We start from the raw sequence: 17,432 nt of genomic DNA, 5'->3' as shown, positions 1-17,432 counted from the left end.
AGTTCAGTGATTTGCTAACTTCTTCTTTTGTCCATAGACCTGTTAGACACTAAAACCGTGTAAAAGAGGCATAATGCTTATGTAAAGTATATTTGTGAATACATATAAATTTGCAATATAAGTTACGTGTTTTGATCTTCTTCTTGTGTGTTTTGGTCTTGTTGTTCTAATAAAAGAGACTATAATAACTTGTATTTCTACAAGTTATCACTATGATCCAACATCAATTTATGCAATTTGCACATTCTACCTCTACATATGTAGACAAGATATCTTCTAAAGAACTATACTTTTTTTCTAACAAACCAATTCATTTGAGGTTCGACTGGTCAACTCTTTTTCTTATTCAAAGATCAACCTTTTATCCCTGCGTTTTCACATCGAGAATTCTTTGCATATGAAGAGATGGCAAGGGAGTGGTTACTTCTTGAACGGGTTATCTACATGTATATATATATAAACGTTGGTTTATATACCTTTGAGTTTCTCACCGGTATTTACCAAATATATTCTTCTGGGAGAGAACACTATTGAACCAATCTATAATAACCACCTCCCTAGGAATTAACTTTTTAGGTTTTTTGTTGACATCAAAATGGTGTAGGATCAAGTGGAAAGAAAAATTAAGAATTTTTCTTTTTTTTTTGAAGAAAACGGTTGAATCAACGAGAAGGAATTAAGTCAATATATGTTTAGTTCAACTGACTATGTTCAAGATGTCACATGTTCAAATCCTCGTCCAGTATTTATTACAATACTTTTCCAAAAAAAAGAAAAAATTAATTACACTTATGGTTAGAAACTAATGTCCATTGGAAGGCAGAAACTTCAATGTACATTATGCAATTTCCCACCCTAAACTAACCGACTCTAATTGCTTCTTCTTCTAGCATAAGACGTAGCACAATTCCTTGCCACCGATCAAAACCCATTTCTTAAATCCCACTTTTCTTCGCCGCGAAATCAGAGACCCAATTCGAGAAAAATCCATATGAATGCAGGGCAGCTGTTCGTCTTGATCTTCACATTCGCCACAACAATTTCCTCACAGAAATCGGCTTAAGCAAAGCAATGCTAACCCGAAGGCCTTTAACGAAGTCCATAATCGGTTTCAATTCGGAAACCTGGAAAAGAAAAATAACCCGATGGTTTGCCAGCGATTCAGGGAAGAGATTTGGAGCAGTATGGGGTAATGGCGATTTCGGGAGGCTGGGGCTTGGTAATTTGGATTCTCAGTGGAGCCCTGTCCCCTGTTCTTCCTTCGATCGAGAAATGCTTAAGGGTATAGCTTGTGGCGGTGCTCACACTCTGTTCTTGACAGGTTCTAAACTTCCCTTCTTTGTAGTTTTACGGCTTGGTTATGGGATTTGTAGTGCTATGTATCTGTTATCTATTTGAGGGACATTGTGTTACGTTTCGAGTCCCGCAGATGTTGAGAGCAATCTCCTATGTTTGTGAAGATGTCAGCTGTGTACGAGTAAAAGCTCACGAATTATACCCCCTCCTTTGGCAGAATCTGGACGGGTTTATGCTACTGGTCTTAATAATTTTGGGCAGCTGGGAATTTCAGATGAGAAAAGGTTTTCTACGGTATGTTATCTCATACTCCATCATCATTATCTACACGCGATAGTTTTTGGTCTCTACATTTTGCACAATTTGAAGAAGCAATTGTTCCTGCAGTTTTTGTATAAGTTTTCCCTTTCTATCTTTCTCCTATTGTGGAGTCCTCTTGTTGCCATCTCATGTTTTCGGGTCTTGTATTTCTCTTTTTAAGTTTTGTACGAAGAATGTTAATTATCACACATCAGCATTGCATCTTGATGCAGGAGCCTGTTGAGGTTAGAATTCCGAAAGAAGCTATGCATATTTCAGCTGGATATAATCACTCTTGTGTTGTTACAGGTCTGCTCTGCAGTTGGCTTGATTTGTTTGAGTGGTGACTAAAATTGAACTGCTAACTTCTTTTAGAAGTAATTTAATTTGTATTGGTTAGCTCAAGTCCCTAGTTTGTACTTTGGTAAAGCAGCCTAGAAGCATATTGCATCCCTCTCAACAGAAAAGTAAGATCGTATGACTCAATGCTTCTAGGGCTATTTTGAGGAATGATAACCCTATTGGATATTAGGCATAGAAGAATTTTGGATGAGGTTGATAGATGTTCTGGAAATATTTTGGACAATGTATGGTGTGTGTGTGTTTTTTCCCTCCTTCAGGTGGTCTTCTTTCAATAAAAACTTTTGCAACTATAATCGTTCCACCAATCATGTAAACTGAGGAGACCTTTTTGTAATTCCTATGATATAAATAATATATATTTTAATTTTCTGCCTTTTATATATTTCTGTATAATGTTAAAATGACATATAAGATATAAAATATTACTGTTACAGTTAAGTTTCTTAAAAAAATTCTTTGATACCCTTCAGTAAAGAATCATCTGGGTGTGGGTAAGGTACTACTGTTGTATATAATGGATCATTATTCCCCTAGTTAACTGCTATTGGATATTGTGAATACTATGAATTATTATTTTTATTCTATTATATAATTCTCAAAAAGCAATTATCCATTAACTTTTCTTTTTTAGCTTTTTTTGTTGATTCATATTTAATTCTTTATAGCTGATGGAGAACTGTATATGTGGGGGGTGAATTCAAATGGACAGCTTGGCCTTGGAAAAAGTAAGCACTAGATTCTGAAAATATTCTTCTTGCGTTGTACAGTTCTGCTAATCAAAGAATCCCATTTGCAATTGAAGTTTTTGTAGGAGTGGTGGTTAGTCAATGGGGAATGAAATAATTAAATGGTCTCATTTGGTTGTTGTTAGTCATCCAACTGTAGTAGCATATGCTAGAAAGGGTGGGAAGGGAATTGACACCTGAAAACTTGTTGATGGGAAGGGGAATGTGATACCTGTATATGGGAGTGAAATGTGGGTATTGATGTTAGATAGATGGGAGTGAGCGTGGTATTGATGTTTGTGAAGTGAAACAGTAGATTATCAGGAGAGTGTTAAGATTCTAAACCTGAAACTCAGAAGATCTCAACAAAGGGTCAAACAGAGACATTACTCTTTCAGAGTATATTAACAAAATAACCTAAGGTTCACAAATAAACAAGGAATACAAAATAACAAGTAATATAGGCAAGTGGATGATAGGAATAGTAAAAGAAAAATCCAGCTCCTTTGAGAATAGCTGGCAACTTCTCCTAAAAGCCTATAACAACTTTCACCAAAATCCAGACCTAGTTTTCATACCCAAAACATTCCTTATTTATATCCATGTCTCCAGTGGGCCCTCATGTGTTTCTTACCCTCTCTCCTTAGCACTCCCTTGGCATATTCTGTGAGTTTTCCTTTTTACCCTTTTTTGTATATGTATGAAGGATTGGGGATCTAACATTAGTGCATGCCTCGAAATGCACCTTGTCCTCAAGGTGGAAGGAGGGAAATTGCTGATTCTTCAAGTACACTGATTCCCAAGTCTTTTCACTGTCTGGAACGCGCTTCCACTTGCTCGGCCCTTCATTTACTGCTAACTCCTTACTCCATCTTACCCTCAAAACTGTTTCGGGCCAAAACCGTAATTCTAATTCTTTGGTTACTGCTGGAGGTATGTGTTGAACTCGTTGATTCTGCCCCAATTTTAGGTTCAATTGCAACACCTGGAACACATCGTGGATGCTTTCTTCCGGTGGTAATACAAGACGATAAGCTACTGCCCCTACTTTTTCTGTAACATATGGCCCATAGAACTTTGGTGTTAGTTTTTCACTTCTCTTTCTTGCTAAGGATAGTTGCCTTTAAGGTCTTCAGCTCTACAGTTCCGTTCGCCCCTGGTCTCAAATACCGGTTCCAAATTCTCTTCCTCATTCGTTCAAAAAATCATTGACTCCCTATTTGCTCTCGCCTTACACCTATTGACATGTGAGTGATGTGACCATTTTTCGTTGCACCGTAAACACAACCCCCTATCTCGTCGTGATTGAATCTTGTTATCGGATAAATGCTTGACTTGAGGTTCTTTTTTTTTTGTGTAATTCCCTTGCATGGGTATGATGATCAATCACGCCTGGCTTTCTCTCCCTTTTACCCTGTTTCTTTCTGTGAAATTCTGATGGGTTTTCGAAGATTGGGCTTCCCTCGTACCCGACCCATGGGCTCCTCTTTCACTAAGGGCCAATTTTAGGTCAACCTTTTAGGTCATTCATTAGCTTGGTCTCCCTCGTACCATCTTCCAAAGTTCCCGGATAATGGCTCACAAATTTCGCTTGCAACTTTGGTTCCCGCCCGTATTGTGTGATCCTAATTAGTCGAACTCGCCAACTTCCTTCGACGATAGTTTTGAAATGCTTGCACAACTTTTGTTTCAAGTCTTCCCCTAACATTATCATCTTTCGATCGTTACTCCAACGGAAACAACTTATTTCACGTTGAGCGAAGTTTACCGTGATAACTTTGACTTCTCCATCTAAGTTACTGATCTCGAAGACGTTCTTATCTCTGTATACCTAGAATTCCAGATTCACTCCATTAAAGATGGACATTTCCAACTTCTTATATTTGCTTTTATCTACTGACCTAGGTTTGGCCGTTGAAGGCATTTCTAACTCCTCCCTTTTCTCTTTCGTCTTGCGCACCAAAACGTCAGATGTTCCTGACTCTTCTTTTCTCCTACTCACCATGCTCCTTTTCATTTCTTTAGCTAAAGTCCACACTATCCTTTATTCCAAGAATTTCCTTGAGGCCTATAACCTCCCTTTCGGTTGATTTCATTCTTTCTTCAAGCTGTTTTTGAGCCATGGATCGTTTCCTTCACAGAATGATTGGCTCTGATACCAATTTGTTAAGATTCTAAACCTGAAACTCAGAAAGCTCTTAACAAACGGCCAAACAAAGACAGTACTCTGAAATAGTACATTAATAAAATAATAGAACAAGGAATACAAAATAACAAGTAATATAGGGAACCAGATGATAGGAATTGTAAAAGAAAAATCCAGCCCCTTCAATAATAGCTGGCAACTTCTCCTAAAAGCCTATAACAGCTTTCACCAAAATCCAGACCTAGTTTTCCTACCCAAAACATTCCTTAGGTGTTTCTTACCCTCTCTTCTCAGCTCTCCCTTGGCATATTCTGTGAGTTTCCATTTTTACCCTTTTTGTATATGTATGAAGGACGGGGGATTTAACAGAGAGTATTAGGAATCACAATTGGCTGGGATTTTTTTTTTTTTTTTTGGGGGTTATCTTGTTATTTTGTGCTCTTGTTATCTCGAAAAATAAATCAATATAAAGAAGGTTGTACTGTCATACAGAGTCAGCTAAAGCGGTACACCTACCTACAAAAGTAGATAGCTTAGATGGGATTGTAATTAAGAGGGCTGCTTTGGGCTCGGATCATTCGATTGCTGTTGCTGGTATAAAATCCTACAAAAATTCAGTTTAGTAGTTCTACCATTTTTCTTGTTTTCTTTTTGAACTTGGAATTTATGATATTATATTTCTCTCGATGTTTATATTTTTTACCAGATGGAGGTGAAGTCTTTAGTTGGGGAGATGGACGATCAGGTAGATTGGGTCATGGGCACGAGTCAACATTTTTGGGTTTTCTAAAAAGTACCAGGTACTTTAGTGGAATTATACTTTTTTCTTAAAGAAGTGATAACAGAAAAAAAGAAAAAAAAAGAAACATCTGGTACCATGCGGATTTGCCATCTCCCTTTCCTTTCTCATCTAGCCCACAAATAAGAAAATTAAAGAATAAATTTGCATTTGACCAAACTCATCTTTTTTAGCTTATTGCACGTAGTTATTATTGACTTTGAATTTTCTTTGGATCTATATTACATCAGCAAATAGATCCATATTACATCTTATGTTGGACCGATATGACAATCCTAAAGGGGTGAATAGGGTTTAATAAAACTTTTTAATAAATATGTCCAAATTAAACTAGTTAGATAATTTTTAAATTAAGTAGAAAAAATTTAGCTAATTTATGCTAAATAACAAGATTGTTAAAAAGTATGTAATAGTGTATACAATCAATCTCAACCAACAAGAATATATAACTAAAATTAAAATGCAAAAATAACTAGAAAAGAGTCGGAGAAGAAACACTGCAATTTTGTAGTGGTTTCGTCAAACTCGTCCTACGTCCACTTCCTAAACATCTCTTGGGATTTTGATTGAAAACCTCCTTTTGACTCATTCCACGGATTAGAACTGAACTGCTGCTTACTCCTTTTTTGGGTTCAAGAGCAAACTCGATCATTTCCACAGGTTATGATCCAACCGTCAAAATATGTTATGCTTTAAATCACACAAAAGAAAACTCTCTAAAAAGAGTGAGTATACAATTTTGAGCTCGCAATAATTAATCTTCACAATACAATAAAAATTCTCTCAAGGACAAGATGAAAAGAATGAAAATTGGAAGCTTTAGAAAGGACAACTTTAAATTAATCCTCACAATACAATAAGAATTCTCTCAATGACAAGATGAAAATAATGAAAATTGGAAGCTTTAGAAAGGACAACTTTTGCAATTTTTGAGGATGGTAAAGTTAAACAAAATCGTTAAAAATTTGGAGAAAATGAAGTATTTAAAAAGATGGGAAGATATTGAAATCCAAAACCATGGGGTCATTGGATGTAAGTAAAAGAAAATTGGATGGTGGAGATATAAACTCATTTAGCCGTTAGACACAAACAATAATATAATAATATATTCTTTAAAATTTATTTTTAAAGCCCAATAAAAACAACCACCAGTTTTTAAAAAAATTAGCTATTAGACACAATGATAAACAGTAATATTAAATTCATTTTCTTTTTAAAGCCATCCAAAAATCAAAAGCCACACGTGTGTTACCCCTCAATTTCTCCAAGTGGCTTTTTCTAATTGGTTTAATTTGATTATTTGGCCGCCACATCACCATATTGGGTATTTTTCGTTAAGCTTCTTTTTACATTATTTTCTTCATTTGAACTCCAATTTGGGTGATTCAAGGGGCATCAGTTCTGACCTCTACCGTATGAACTATTCAAAATAATAAAATTGTCAACAAAAAAATTTAGATTTGTTATCATCAAAACATTAATTAACTAAAATTAATTAATTTGAGATTAAGGGCTAAAAAGCCAACATCTTATTGTTTGTCTCTTGTGTTCTTATGAATTCTATATGCTTTTGTAGTGAACATACACCCAGGCTAATTAAAGAACTTGAGGGGATTAAGGTAATGTTTCCATAGTGACCTTCCATTCATCCCCTTTAGTTAACAATTTTTTTAATCCTTTTATTCGTTTATGTATTTTTATCAGGTTAAACATGTTGCAGCAGGGATGCTGCACTCGGCTTGTGTAGATGGTTGTTTCAATTTCATTCCTTTCATTTTTATGGTAAACGTTGTTTCTCTTGATGCATTGTTTTACTAATGCTTCAGAAATTTAACAGAAAATGGAGCTGTTTACATATTTGGTGAAAGGGCAACAAACAGAGTGGCAAGTTCCAATTCCATATTTGAATTGTGTGTGTGTGTGTGTATCAAGTAAAGCTACATTTTGCATTATGTAATTGCATATAAATTATGAATGGTATGATATAGAGTTTTGGTGAGGCAAACAAGGCAACAACACCATCATTGATCAGCACACTCTTGGACTGCGAAGAAGTTGCATGTGGTGGTTATCACACGTGTGTCCTAACAAGTAACTTTATTCTTTTTATTGTTTGAGAATTGTAATTTTTCCCGAAATGTAGCTTAATAAACTTTGGAAACTAGATATTAGCTGAGTCTTGTGTCTTTTGGAAAAGATTTTTGCTGATCCCTCTTAGCATAGGACTTGGCCTTCCTCCGCATTTTTGTGTAATTTAATGTACTAGCTGACCTGAGCATTATATTTATGAATGACGTTAAAAGGTGTACATTGTGACATTGATGCATAAATATAGGTTTTTTCTTTCATCTGAGCAAGTTATATATTAGAATTATTCTTAGCCAGTAAACAATCATTTATAAAGGTGGGGTTATAAGGGAGTTAATATAATTTTTCTGATGTCTTTGCTTCATTTTTCTATTGTTTCATTATGACATTCAACAATAAAGTTGGATAAGCAGGTGTTTCTTTGTGTTAGTATGAACATGTTATTGGACAGCCGTGTGCACGGAGATTGATCTTATTTTCACTATGGACTGCTCATATTTTGTTTTAATGATGGATGGCTCTATATGATTTCGTGTAATTTTTTTATTCATCAGAGAACTTATTTGAGATTTTGAACATAGTCTTCATCTTCAATTTTTTTTTTTGTTTATCTGTTACAGAAGGTGGGGACCTGTACAGTTGGGGTTCGAATGAGAACGGTTGCCTTGGGAATGGGTACTCTTCACTTCAATAATATTTTATAGTTAGAACCTCTTTTCTAATTTTGAAGGCTCAGTAGTTAAGGTGCTGTATTCGTGATATCTGGTTATTCAGGTCCACAAGTGTCTCTCATCTCCCTGAAAGAGTTGAAGGTCCCTTTTCAAAATCTCCTGTAAGCAAGGTAGGAGCTTAACGTTCGTAAATCAGAATTACTTGAATGATTTGATCAATACTTTTCCTTTTGGAAACTTCAATTTTTTTCTATTGTGAAGACTAATTCTTAATTGCTTTCTCCCTTTAACTATTGTAGGATCTGAAAAGACCAAAATAAAAGGAAAATTAATTCATACATGAGAACAAACAATAGTCAAAAGACATTTTTCTCTAAAAAATAAAGAAAAAATAGAAGGATTCATATTTTATTATTATTTTAATACAATTTGTCTGTTTATGGACTGATTTCAAATATAGTGAAATTTTGCTATGTTTGTAAATATTTTAAATGTTAGCAGTTTTGCTATTTAAAACAACTACCCTTTATTTATTATAATTCATTCTGTTCAATATGTTTAATAATCATGTTTCTCAGGTATCTTGTGGATGGAAACACACAGCAGCTATCTCAGGTAAGAATTCTCAAATGAAACTTGAAATTTAAATTTAAGCTTCAAATTTCTTATTTCTTGAAACCTCCTTTCATGTTAGGTGAAGTTTGCAGATTCTTTTGTATTCGTAGAAAAATATGGTTTAAAAACTAAAAATTATAATTTGATTTGAACAGGACTTGGATTTTTTTTTTTTTTTTTTTATTCGTTTTTTCTTTTACAAGAAATGGTCTTACACTTCCATTGATAAAAGGCTCCAAAAGTGCCAAAACAGCCTAGGCTAGGAGACTGAGGGACAAAGTATTGGTGGGTATCCTTTTCTCAAAAGTAGGCATTGCAAAAAGGTCCTTTAATCTTACATTGTGATTGTGTTAGTCGCCTTGAAAACTTCATTGGTATTCCAATGTTGGGGATGCCTTCTCTTTTCGAGTCGACAATACAGCACGAAATTGAGATCCATTCAAGAATGGTGAACCCATAAAGCCCAAACGGGTATTTGGTCCAATAAAATAAAATTGAAATTCAATAAGAAATAGTAGAACCCTAAAACGGCACATCTTGAGGACGCATTTTGAGAATCTCATATTTGAATGATGAGAATCCTGAAACGGCGCCTACCAATCCTTAGGTTTCTTGCTTTTGTATATCCCTTATGGGACATTCTCTTAATTATTACTTAACTATTTAATAAAGAGATCTGTTTCCTTTTTTAAAAAAAAATCAATGTTTAAAAATTGTGAAAAGACAAGTACTCTATTTACAATGGGGAAGAAACTAATCCTAATTCTAATTAATAAAAGAAACTAATCCTAATCATAATTAATAAAAGAAACCAATTTTAATCCTAATTAATAAAAGAAACTAATTCTAATCCTAATAGATTAAGAATTTGACCATAATACCCTAATTTCCACTACATTATTCTATCCATAAAAAAAAAAAACTCGTCCTCGAGTTTTAAAACGAAAATGAAGGTAAAAGTAAAACGGTAAGTCACTTGAACGAAAACAGCTATGAAAAACTAATATCAACAACATCCAAATTGCACAAGTCGAGCCAAAATTTATCTTTTAAAGTGGAATGACATTTTTAGCAAAATCACCGTGAATTAATCCTAAAATTATGTTGTTCAAAAGATCCTTTGTTGTTAAAATATACGCAAACTCCTCAAGGAATGGAGGAAGTTTTTTTTGATATAACCTTGATCTTAGTTTTTCTTGAACGATTCTAGGTAAATCTTACACATTTTTTACATACCATAGGTGTTGATTCTCTCGTTGTCTTTTATGGTAATTGTGGTCAAGGCTAATTTCTGCTCTATTCTCTTCTTTAGCCATGCGACCTTCATCTTCCTTTTCACCAGTGTTTATTTTCGGTCACCTTTGCCTTATCGGCAATTCTGCCTAAGTACCTAAATGTAATTTTGTGTGGGTTTCTCGATTTTTCCATCAAATTAGGTCTTGCCCTCTCGGCCTCTCCAAATTGAAAAGAAATTTGTTTTCCTTTCTTTAGTTTCTTTCTTCTTCAAAAATGAGCTCTTCCTTGCACATTTTACCTTTTTTCGGCTCATCTTCTTCATTTTTTGTCCCTGAAGTGCTCTCAAATTGAGATTTCTTTCTAGTCTTTGTATTTCTTCATGGATAATCGTTGACAGGTTTTTCTCGACTGTTTTTGCAGTCTTTTTTCTATTATCTCAGTAATGTCAGCCACTGTTTGAATCTTTTGCATATTTTTCTGATTTTGTTGATAAATATTTTGTTCAGAATCTAGTGGTAAGAATTTTGTTTCCATCATCTCCAACATTCGTTGTCAATTTCTTATTGGACTTTTGCTCATCAACTTTCTATTCAACTGAATTTGATTCCACCAAACCAACCCCCTTGGTTTCAACTTGAGGACAATTAATTTTAATTTTTTCTTTCGGTGTGTTCATATAATCGAAAAAGTTCACTACACTTTTTATCCAGTTGAGGAAAGTTTCTAACTCCCAATTGCCACTGAATGAAGGTATGCAGATTTTATCTTCTTGTCTTACTTCCTCGACTTGGTCATAATATAAAATATTTATGAAAATATTGCGTTCCTGCTCGGATTGGTCTATCGCCTTATCTTTTGAATGAAAGAAAATCAAGTCTTGAACTTCTTGGATGGGTTCTTTGAATCTTGGAATTTGAAAAACTATTTGATCCCTCTCCTCGGAGTTCCAATTGCCTTTGATTTTTTCTCTAAAACTTCTTCCCACCGCTATTTGGGTAGGTCTTCTTCGTTCATCTCCTCTGTTTTCCTCTCCTTGTTGAGGAAGGTTCATCAAGACAAGTTTCATCTGTCTTGATATTTTCCCCACGGTTGTATTTAATTTGTCCATATTATTTTGTTCCAAACTACTTTAGAATCTTCGTCGGAATCCCTATAATCACTATGATCACATTTCAAATGTGGATAATGATAGGCTCTTTGAGAAAATCGAGCACGGACAACATTATTTGTAATGACCTCAATTTTTTAAAATCAAGTTGAGGTTATTACTAATCTAATTGTCTTAACTTTCTAAAATCAATAGTGAAAGCATAAACCAAGTAGTTTCCATATGGTCAATAGCGGATACTTCTTGTCGCTCGAAAGCTTGCCTTTCCCCTTACCTTTGCTTGAAAAGTTAAACATGAAAAGGGTGAGTATATACAGTGTCCAGTAAATAATCCCTCTACTAGAGCCTTTTGCATGAGTTGTTAAACACATTCCAACATAGGCATAATGTACGAATGATAATATGACATAAGTACTGACCTTGAAGTCACAAATCATAACATTGGTAGTGAACTTGAGGGAACATAAAACATAGCATAAGTAGTGATCCAAACCTTGAAGTCACAAATCATAACATAGATAGTGAACCTGAGGGAACATAAAACATAGCATAAGTAGTGATCCAGAAGGAACATAGTTCATGGCGTAGGTAGTGATCTAGAAGGAACTCAAAACATAAGATGTACATAATCTGTTAGGAGAGTTAACGATCACCGTTAATCTTAGCATGCATTCATCAATCAATAGGCTTTAGCATAATGTCATAGTCCAAAGTTTTTCTATGTAAATAAGGTCCATACAATACATAACATATAAATTTATCCATTATATAATAGCATGCTTATATGGTACTATTACTAGAAAAGATAATTATTTACTTTCGAGTGTCGAAGTCAAGGGTATCCACTAGAAGAATCACCTCCTTAAGTTTAGAGTTTAAGCCTTGGTTGCAAAATAGTTTTCAAATCCAACCCAGACATAATGAATTTAATCAATAATTATATCCAATAAAATTATTATTTTGGATAAAATTATTAATTACAATCCAACCCTAATTCTCCAATTTGCTTGAGAACTAATTTCCAACTTGGAGGGAGGTCCATAAATTAGAGTTAGAAAAGTCTTCAATTGGCTTTAATAAGAAAAACCCAAATTAATTTAAAAAATAAACTCAACTTTAGAAACTTTAGAACGTTAATTGATATTTCAAAACCCATCTGGAAACCCATCAAACTCACCACTCCAGCCAAGAGAGGCCGACGAGTTGCGCAGTGGGACAGCGAAGGCTAGGGTTATCTTGAGAAGAAGAGTTCCAACCTTCTTTTTCTTTTTTCTTTTCTATTCAATTCACGCATTCCAATGCCATTCATAAACCCAAATAATAATAATAATAATAATATTTACTATTATTATTTCCTCATCTCTTCCCCAACAATCAACGTCAATTAGTTAAATCATATAGATATGATTAATTAAATATATATATCCATATAAATATACTTAATTAATTCCAATTCCACCCTTACCAACTTTTCCTTTCAAGATCTCAAATCAACTCAAGTCCTCAATTCTTTTAATTAACCAAATCTTCTTCGATAAATCAATTATTTTAAAATTGCATAAATTTCAACATGAATTATCTTAATCTAATAATTCGATTTTAGCTCTCAGGATGACATCCAAATAATTTAAGATAATTAATAAAAATTCTTTAAAAATTTGGAATGTTAGTATTATGCTGGAAATTTTCTTTTGAATTAGAATTTCAACACTGCCTTTTGGAGTAAATTTGACTTTCTTGTTAATACCAACTGCTGTATTTTTTCAAATTGTATTCTTCAAAAGTCTTGTTTTTACAAATGAAAGGATACGGGTATTATATAGTCTTGTAGAGGTTCTATCCTAATTAATGAAAATATCAAAAGTCTTTAAAATATTAACTAATCTTTTTATCTTCCAACAACTAATTTCTAACCATCATCTTCAATACTAAGCTATTAATGGTAGTTATCCTAACTTGTTAAATTAAAACAAATGAAAATTCAATAAAAATGTGATATTAAGTGAGTCACGAGGTCTTCAAATTGTTGGCTTCATGGAAGCTTAATGTCTATCCATAGTCCCACTTCAATCGAGAAAACATTGACCTTCAAAACTCCAAATGGTCCTTCGTCTCTTGTATTAGTATGTGCCACATGAAATTCACGGTGAACTGACCCTATACATTCATGTACATGAAGAATGAATGATTGTTGAATCTTTGATGTTTTAGATCTTGTAATTGGTCCTTCTAAAACGAGTAGAACACCATGATTCTCATCATTTTATTTTATTTTATTTTTTGGAATTTTAAGGGTTCCCTCTTTTTAGATGTGTGTTGTTCGGTAACAAGCACAACTCACAAAGTTTCCTCTTGTGATTGGTGTCACGAAGAGTTGTTCGGTCTTCCACTAGATGCAATCAACATTGGGCCAGACGGCTACTCTGATGCCAATTTGATGTATACTAAATGAGAGAACTTTTAATGTTTAAAAGTTGTGAATACAAGAAGAAAAGTGCTCTATTTATAATTGAAAAGCAAACTAATCCTAATCCTTATTAATAAAAGAAACTAATTGTAATCCTAATTAATAAAAGAAACTAATCCTACTCCTAATAAATTAAAATTTTGACTATAGTACCCTAATTCCTACTATATCATTTTATTAGATAGATGAGCTATTCTTCTCCTTACTATTTAATTTTGAGATGGAACCACGTGTTAACTAATACTTTCATTACCACGTGTTAACTAATTTTGATAAGGCTTGGCTCCAATCTCAAGCTTGACCTTATGGTTCTTGACTCCTGCGGGAGGAAAAGTCTTTGGATAATTCTGAATACATTATGTCAACATAATCCCTAAGGACTCTGACGTTTGGACTTTAACTGAATTAGGGCAGCCAACATAAGTCTCTTCTCTATCCATGCCTAAGCCTTGCTTTAGGTTGATGGGTAGAGGGATTCAATCTTGCCAATGCCACCGCTTCTTCATAGCATGCACGAAACATGGCTACATTGGGTGATTCTGTTGAGAACATCCGAACTTATCCAGCTTTTACCCAATACAATTTGACTTTTGGTTAAAGCTCTGCTGATTGCAGCCAAAACACATCTCACCTACTCACTCAGCTCTTTCAAACAGATTTCTTCTGATTTTTAAATCTAACTTTGCTCGATTGAGTTCCAGAGCTCATTGAATTTGCTCTCCTCGGCCAATGAATTCTGAAAATAACAGGGAAGGCTGATTTGAAATCCTACTTCCAGAAGGAAATCTTGTTCCCATCGCCCAATTTGGTAGCAAATATTTGACCAGAACCTTTTTGAGCTTTAGCTTTCAGGGGCTGTACACACCTGACCCTAGAGCTTAAGCTATTGGGTAAGGAAAATTAAATATAATATTTAACACTCCTCCTCACTTGTGGGCTTGAAATATCATGAAGACCCAACAAGTGGAAATTAATGTTAGTTTCATTCCGAATTCAAATGAACCTGCTACAGTTTGCTTTTAGGTTCATAGACAGAAATTTGTTTACTTACTAGTTACTACTAGGGTGCATGTCTCTGCTTCACCTTTGTGATGTAGACTATTGGATGACAATGGAGTTAAAAAAAAAAAGAGTAAAGAAGAAAGAAACGGGATTTAGTGGCAGAAGGAAAGTAACAAAAAGTCAAGTAGGATATTTAAACGGTTGTGTAGAACATTGTGTATTTAAGTTTTACTAAGTTCTGTGGTTAAATTGAATCAGGTGGCGCTATCTTCACGTGGGGCTGGGGAGGTTCTCACGGGACGTTTTCTGTGGATGGCCATTCTTCTGGGGGTCAGCTGGTGTGCTTCTCATTTTCTCGTTCTTTCTTTTAGTTTTCACTGCCTTCTTATAACTCTGCTGCTCAATGAACCTGGATAACCAAAATGATACTGAAACATAAAAGATGGAGCACAAGATAAACCAAGTAACTTGAATTACTTGGATCCTCTCTCTCTGGAAAACACTGAAGCTTAAAACACCTAAATCAATCCGGTTAAATTTGATACTACAAAGTTTCATCCCAAAACCAATTGGCAATAAGAGGAGTAGCCCATCTATCTTATATGAAGTATGAATCTTCTTGGTTTTTCCAATGTGGAACTCTCAACTTCTCCAACACTAAGACTGATTTTTATTTTGTTGTTATTTTTCTTTTTATTTGTCAGTTTTTAACTATAGTTTCAATTGTTTATCTGTATTGATTGGGCTTTAATGTAATCCAACACATGATTTTATTCAAATTAGTGAGTTAAAAAAATCTTTTACCTTGCTTTATGTTAAAATTTGTGGATAAATATAGTGGAAATTAAACAGAAGATAAAAACTCCACCACAGTTGGGTTAATTTCAATCGAACTTAAAGTTCAGTTGTCAGGTGCTTCACTTTATAAGATTTGAGGTAAAAATATTAGTTCCCCTCTCTTAGAAAATAATTCATTACACAACATAAAATGTTTTATATACTGTATTCTGTGTTTCCCTACAAATACTTGGGTTTGGACTACATTTAGGACTCATTCAGTGAATGTGATGTGTACTCATAAAGGATTTGTTTTTAACTCTAGGGGCATGGAAGTGATGTTGACTATGTGAAACCGACAAAGATCGACCTTGGAGAAAATGTGAAGGTAGTACAAGTCTCCTGTGGTTTCAACCATACTGGTGCAATACTCGAATACAAGTGAGTTTCTGAACTTTTAACCACGACATACATCCAAGTATAATAGTAATCAAGCAAGGCATGTTCATAAATTTTCGGTCCAAGCGTGTTCATAAATTTTCGGTCCAAAGTCATCACAGTATGTATCATTTATATAAATACATCATCACTGGAAAATAAAATTGAAATCTGTATATGATATGCTTCTGGTGTCAGAAATAATCATGGAACTGGGAGATGATTGCCCAATTCCGAGATATTTATTCAACATTCAATCTGGAATGGTTCTTTCCAGCTCAAATTCATGATGTTTTATACTCAGATTTATGCATTGCCTTGTGTGAACACCTCAATGATCTTTGTAATGTTCTTTTTATTTCCTTTCTTAAGTATCTGAAATGGTAAATTGATTTGTTTATTTGAAAATCCAAGAAAGAAAGAAAAATGGTTCCTCCTTGTTCACCCCCTGCCCGCCCTCTCTTCAATGAAAATCCACTCTAGAAAAGAACTAAAGTGTCAAATTAGTTGAGCGGAGAGATTGGAAAAGAGTTCGAGCTTCTTGCTTGTTGATCTCGCCTTGATAGACAGTACCGAGCTTTGGAATCTCAAGGAATGAAGAACAAATGAAAACCTTCCCTCTAAATGGAATTCTAGATAATCTCAACCATTTTTGAGAAGAAAATCATTTGTACCCTCACTAGAACTCAACCTTAATCATCTTAAGTCTTCTTATAGTCCCTCCATGGTTCTACTATGGCGAGCTGCTTGATGATGGAGGTGGCGGTGACAGCCTACTTGAAGGTGAGCTGCGAGTACCCAACCATGACAAACGTGGATTAAAAGAATTAAGGATGAAGAGGGAGGGGAAGGGGGAGATATAGCAAGAAAGAGAAGATGAGAGGGAGAGAGGAGAGCATAAAATTTAAAATACAGTTGAGTTTTCTAATTCATGTAGACACTTCATTCATTTAAACAATTTTATCCGTAAACTTAATAATTATATGAATACAGTGTTCTTTAGATTTCTTAGAAACTCACAAACTAAGGACTAACTAAGGATATATTCAAATGCACATATTATTGAAATGGGGATTTGCAACATGTAGCAATTTAGATATAGATATTATAGTTCATCTCACCCATTTTCTCAATACTGCAAATATGATAATAAAGATCTAAATCACTTTAATATGTTTTCACAGTTCCGAATTTAACTTCTCAATTTTCCTTGTCTTTCCTCTTTGTAGTTTTTTTTATTGGAAAAAATATCTCAATGGCAGTTTATGTGCTATTTATTTTTTGGATATATATTTTTTTTTTTGTTTGTTTGTTTTTTTAAACTAAAACAAATAAATTACCTTTTTTTTTTTTTGACATTAAATTGCTTAAATAACATTGTGGCTAATTTTTGCATTTTTG

At 34.1% G+C, this 17,432-nt stretch overlaps 1 protein-coding gene across 4 annotated transcripts; it reads left to right on the top strand.

Moving 5' to 3' along the window:
- Positions 1-823: 823 nt before the first annotated feature.
- Positions 824-16,366, top strand: LOC101211434 (ultraviolet-B receptor UVR8). Of its 4 annotated transcripts, none has more exons than XM_031884375.1 (15): positions 830-1,321; positions 1,514-1,590; positions 1,812-1,905; positions 2,625-2,684; positions 5,323-5,424; positions 5,537-5,630; positions 7,206-7,248; positions 7,334-7,379; positions 7,467-7,513; positions 7,618-7,720; positions 8,338-8,392; positions 8,492-8,558; positions 8,967-9,003; positions 15,075-15,154; positions 15,919-16,366. In XM_031884375.1, exons 1-15 carry the CDS (start codon positions 1,072-1,074, stop codon positions 16,036-16,038), a joined length of 1,275 nt encoding a protein of 424 aa, XP_031740235.1. In that variant the 5' UTR covers positions 830-1,071; the 3' UTR covers positions 16,039-16,366. The 4 variants fall into 4 exon arrangements, with proteins under 4 accessions (XP_031740237.1, XP_031740236.1, XP_031740235.1 ...); XM_011655621.2 differs by having other exon boundaries at positions 831-1,321; positions 1,830-1,905; XM_031884377.1 differs by lacking the exon at positions 15,075-15,154 and having other exon boundaries at positions 824-1,321.
- Positions 16,367-17,432: the final 1,066 nt, after the last annotated feature.

This window comes from Cucumis sativus, chromosome 4, assembly GCF_000004075.3.
Source record: "Cucumis sativus cultivar 9930 chromosome 4, Cucumber_9930_V3, whole genome shotgun sequence".
NCBI classification, from domain to species: Eukaryota; Viridiplantae; Streptophyta; class Magnoliopsida; order Cucurbitales; family Cucurbitaceae; genus Cucumis; species Cucumis sativus.
Note: the sequence above shows the minus strand (reverse complement) of the source record. Positions and strands in the feature narration are given on the sequence as shown.

Coding starts and splice junctions, on each gene's coding strand:
- LOC101211434 (XM_031884375.1), top strand. CDS start 1,072: ATGCTAACCCGAAGGCCTTTAACGAAGTCCATAATCGGTTTCAATTCG. Junction 1,322..1,513: donor TCACACTCTGTTCTTGACAG/GTTCTAAACTTC, acceptor CTCCTTTGGCAG/AATCTGGACGGGTTTATGCT. Junction 2,685..5,322: donor ACAGCTTGGCCTTGGAAAAA/GTAAGCACTAGA, acceptor ACTGTCATACAG/AGTCAGCTAAAGCGGTACAC.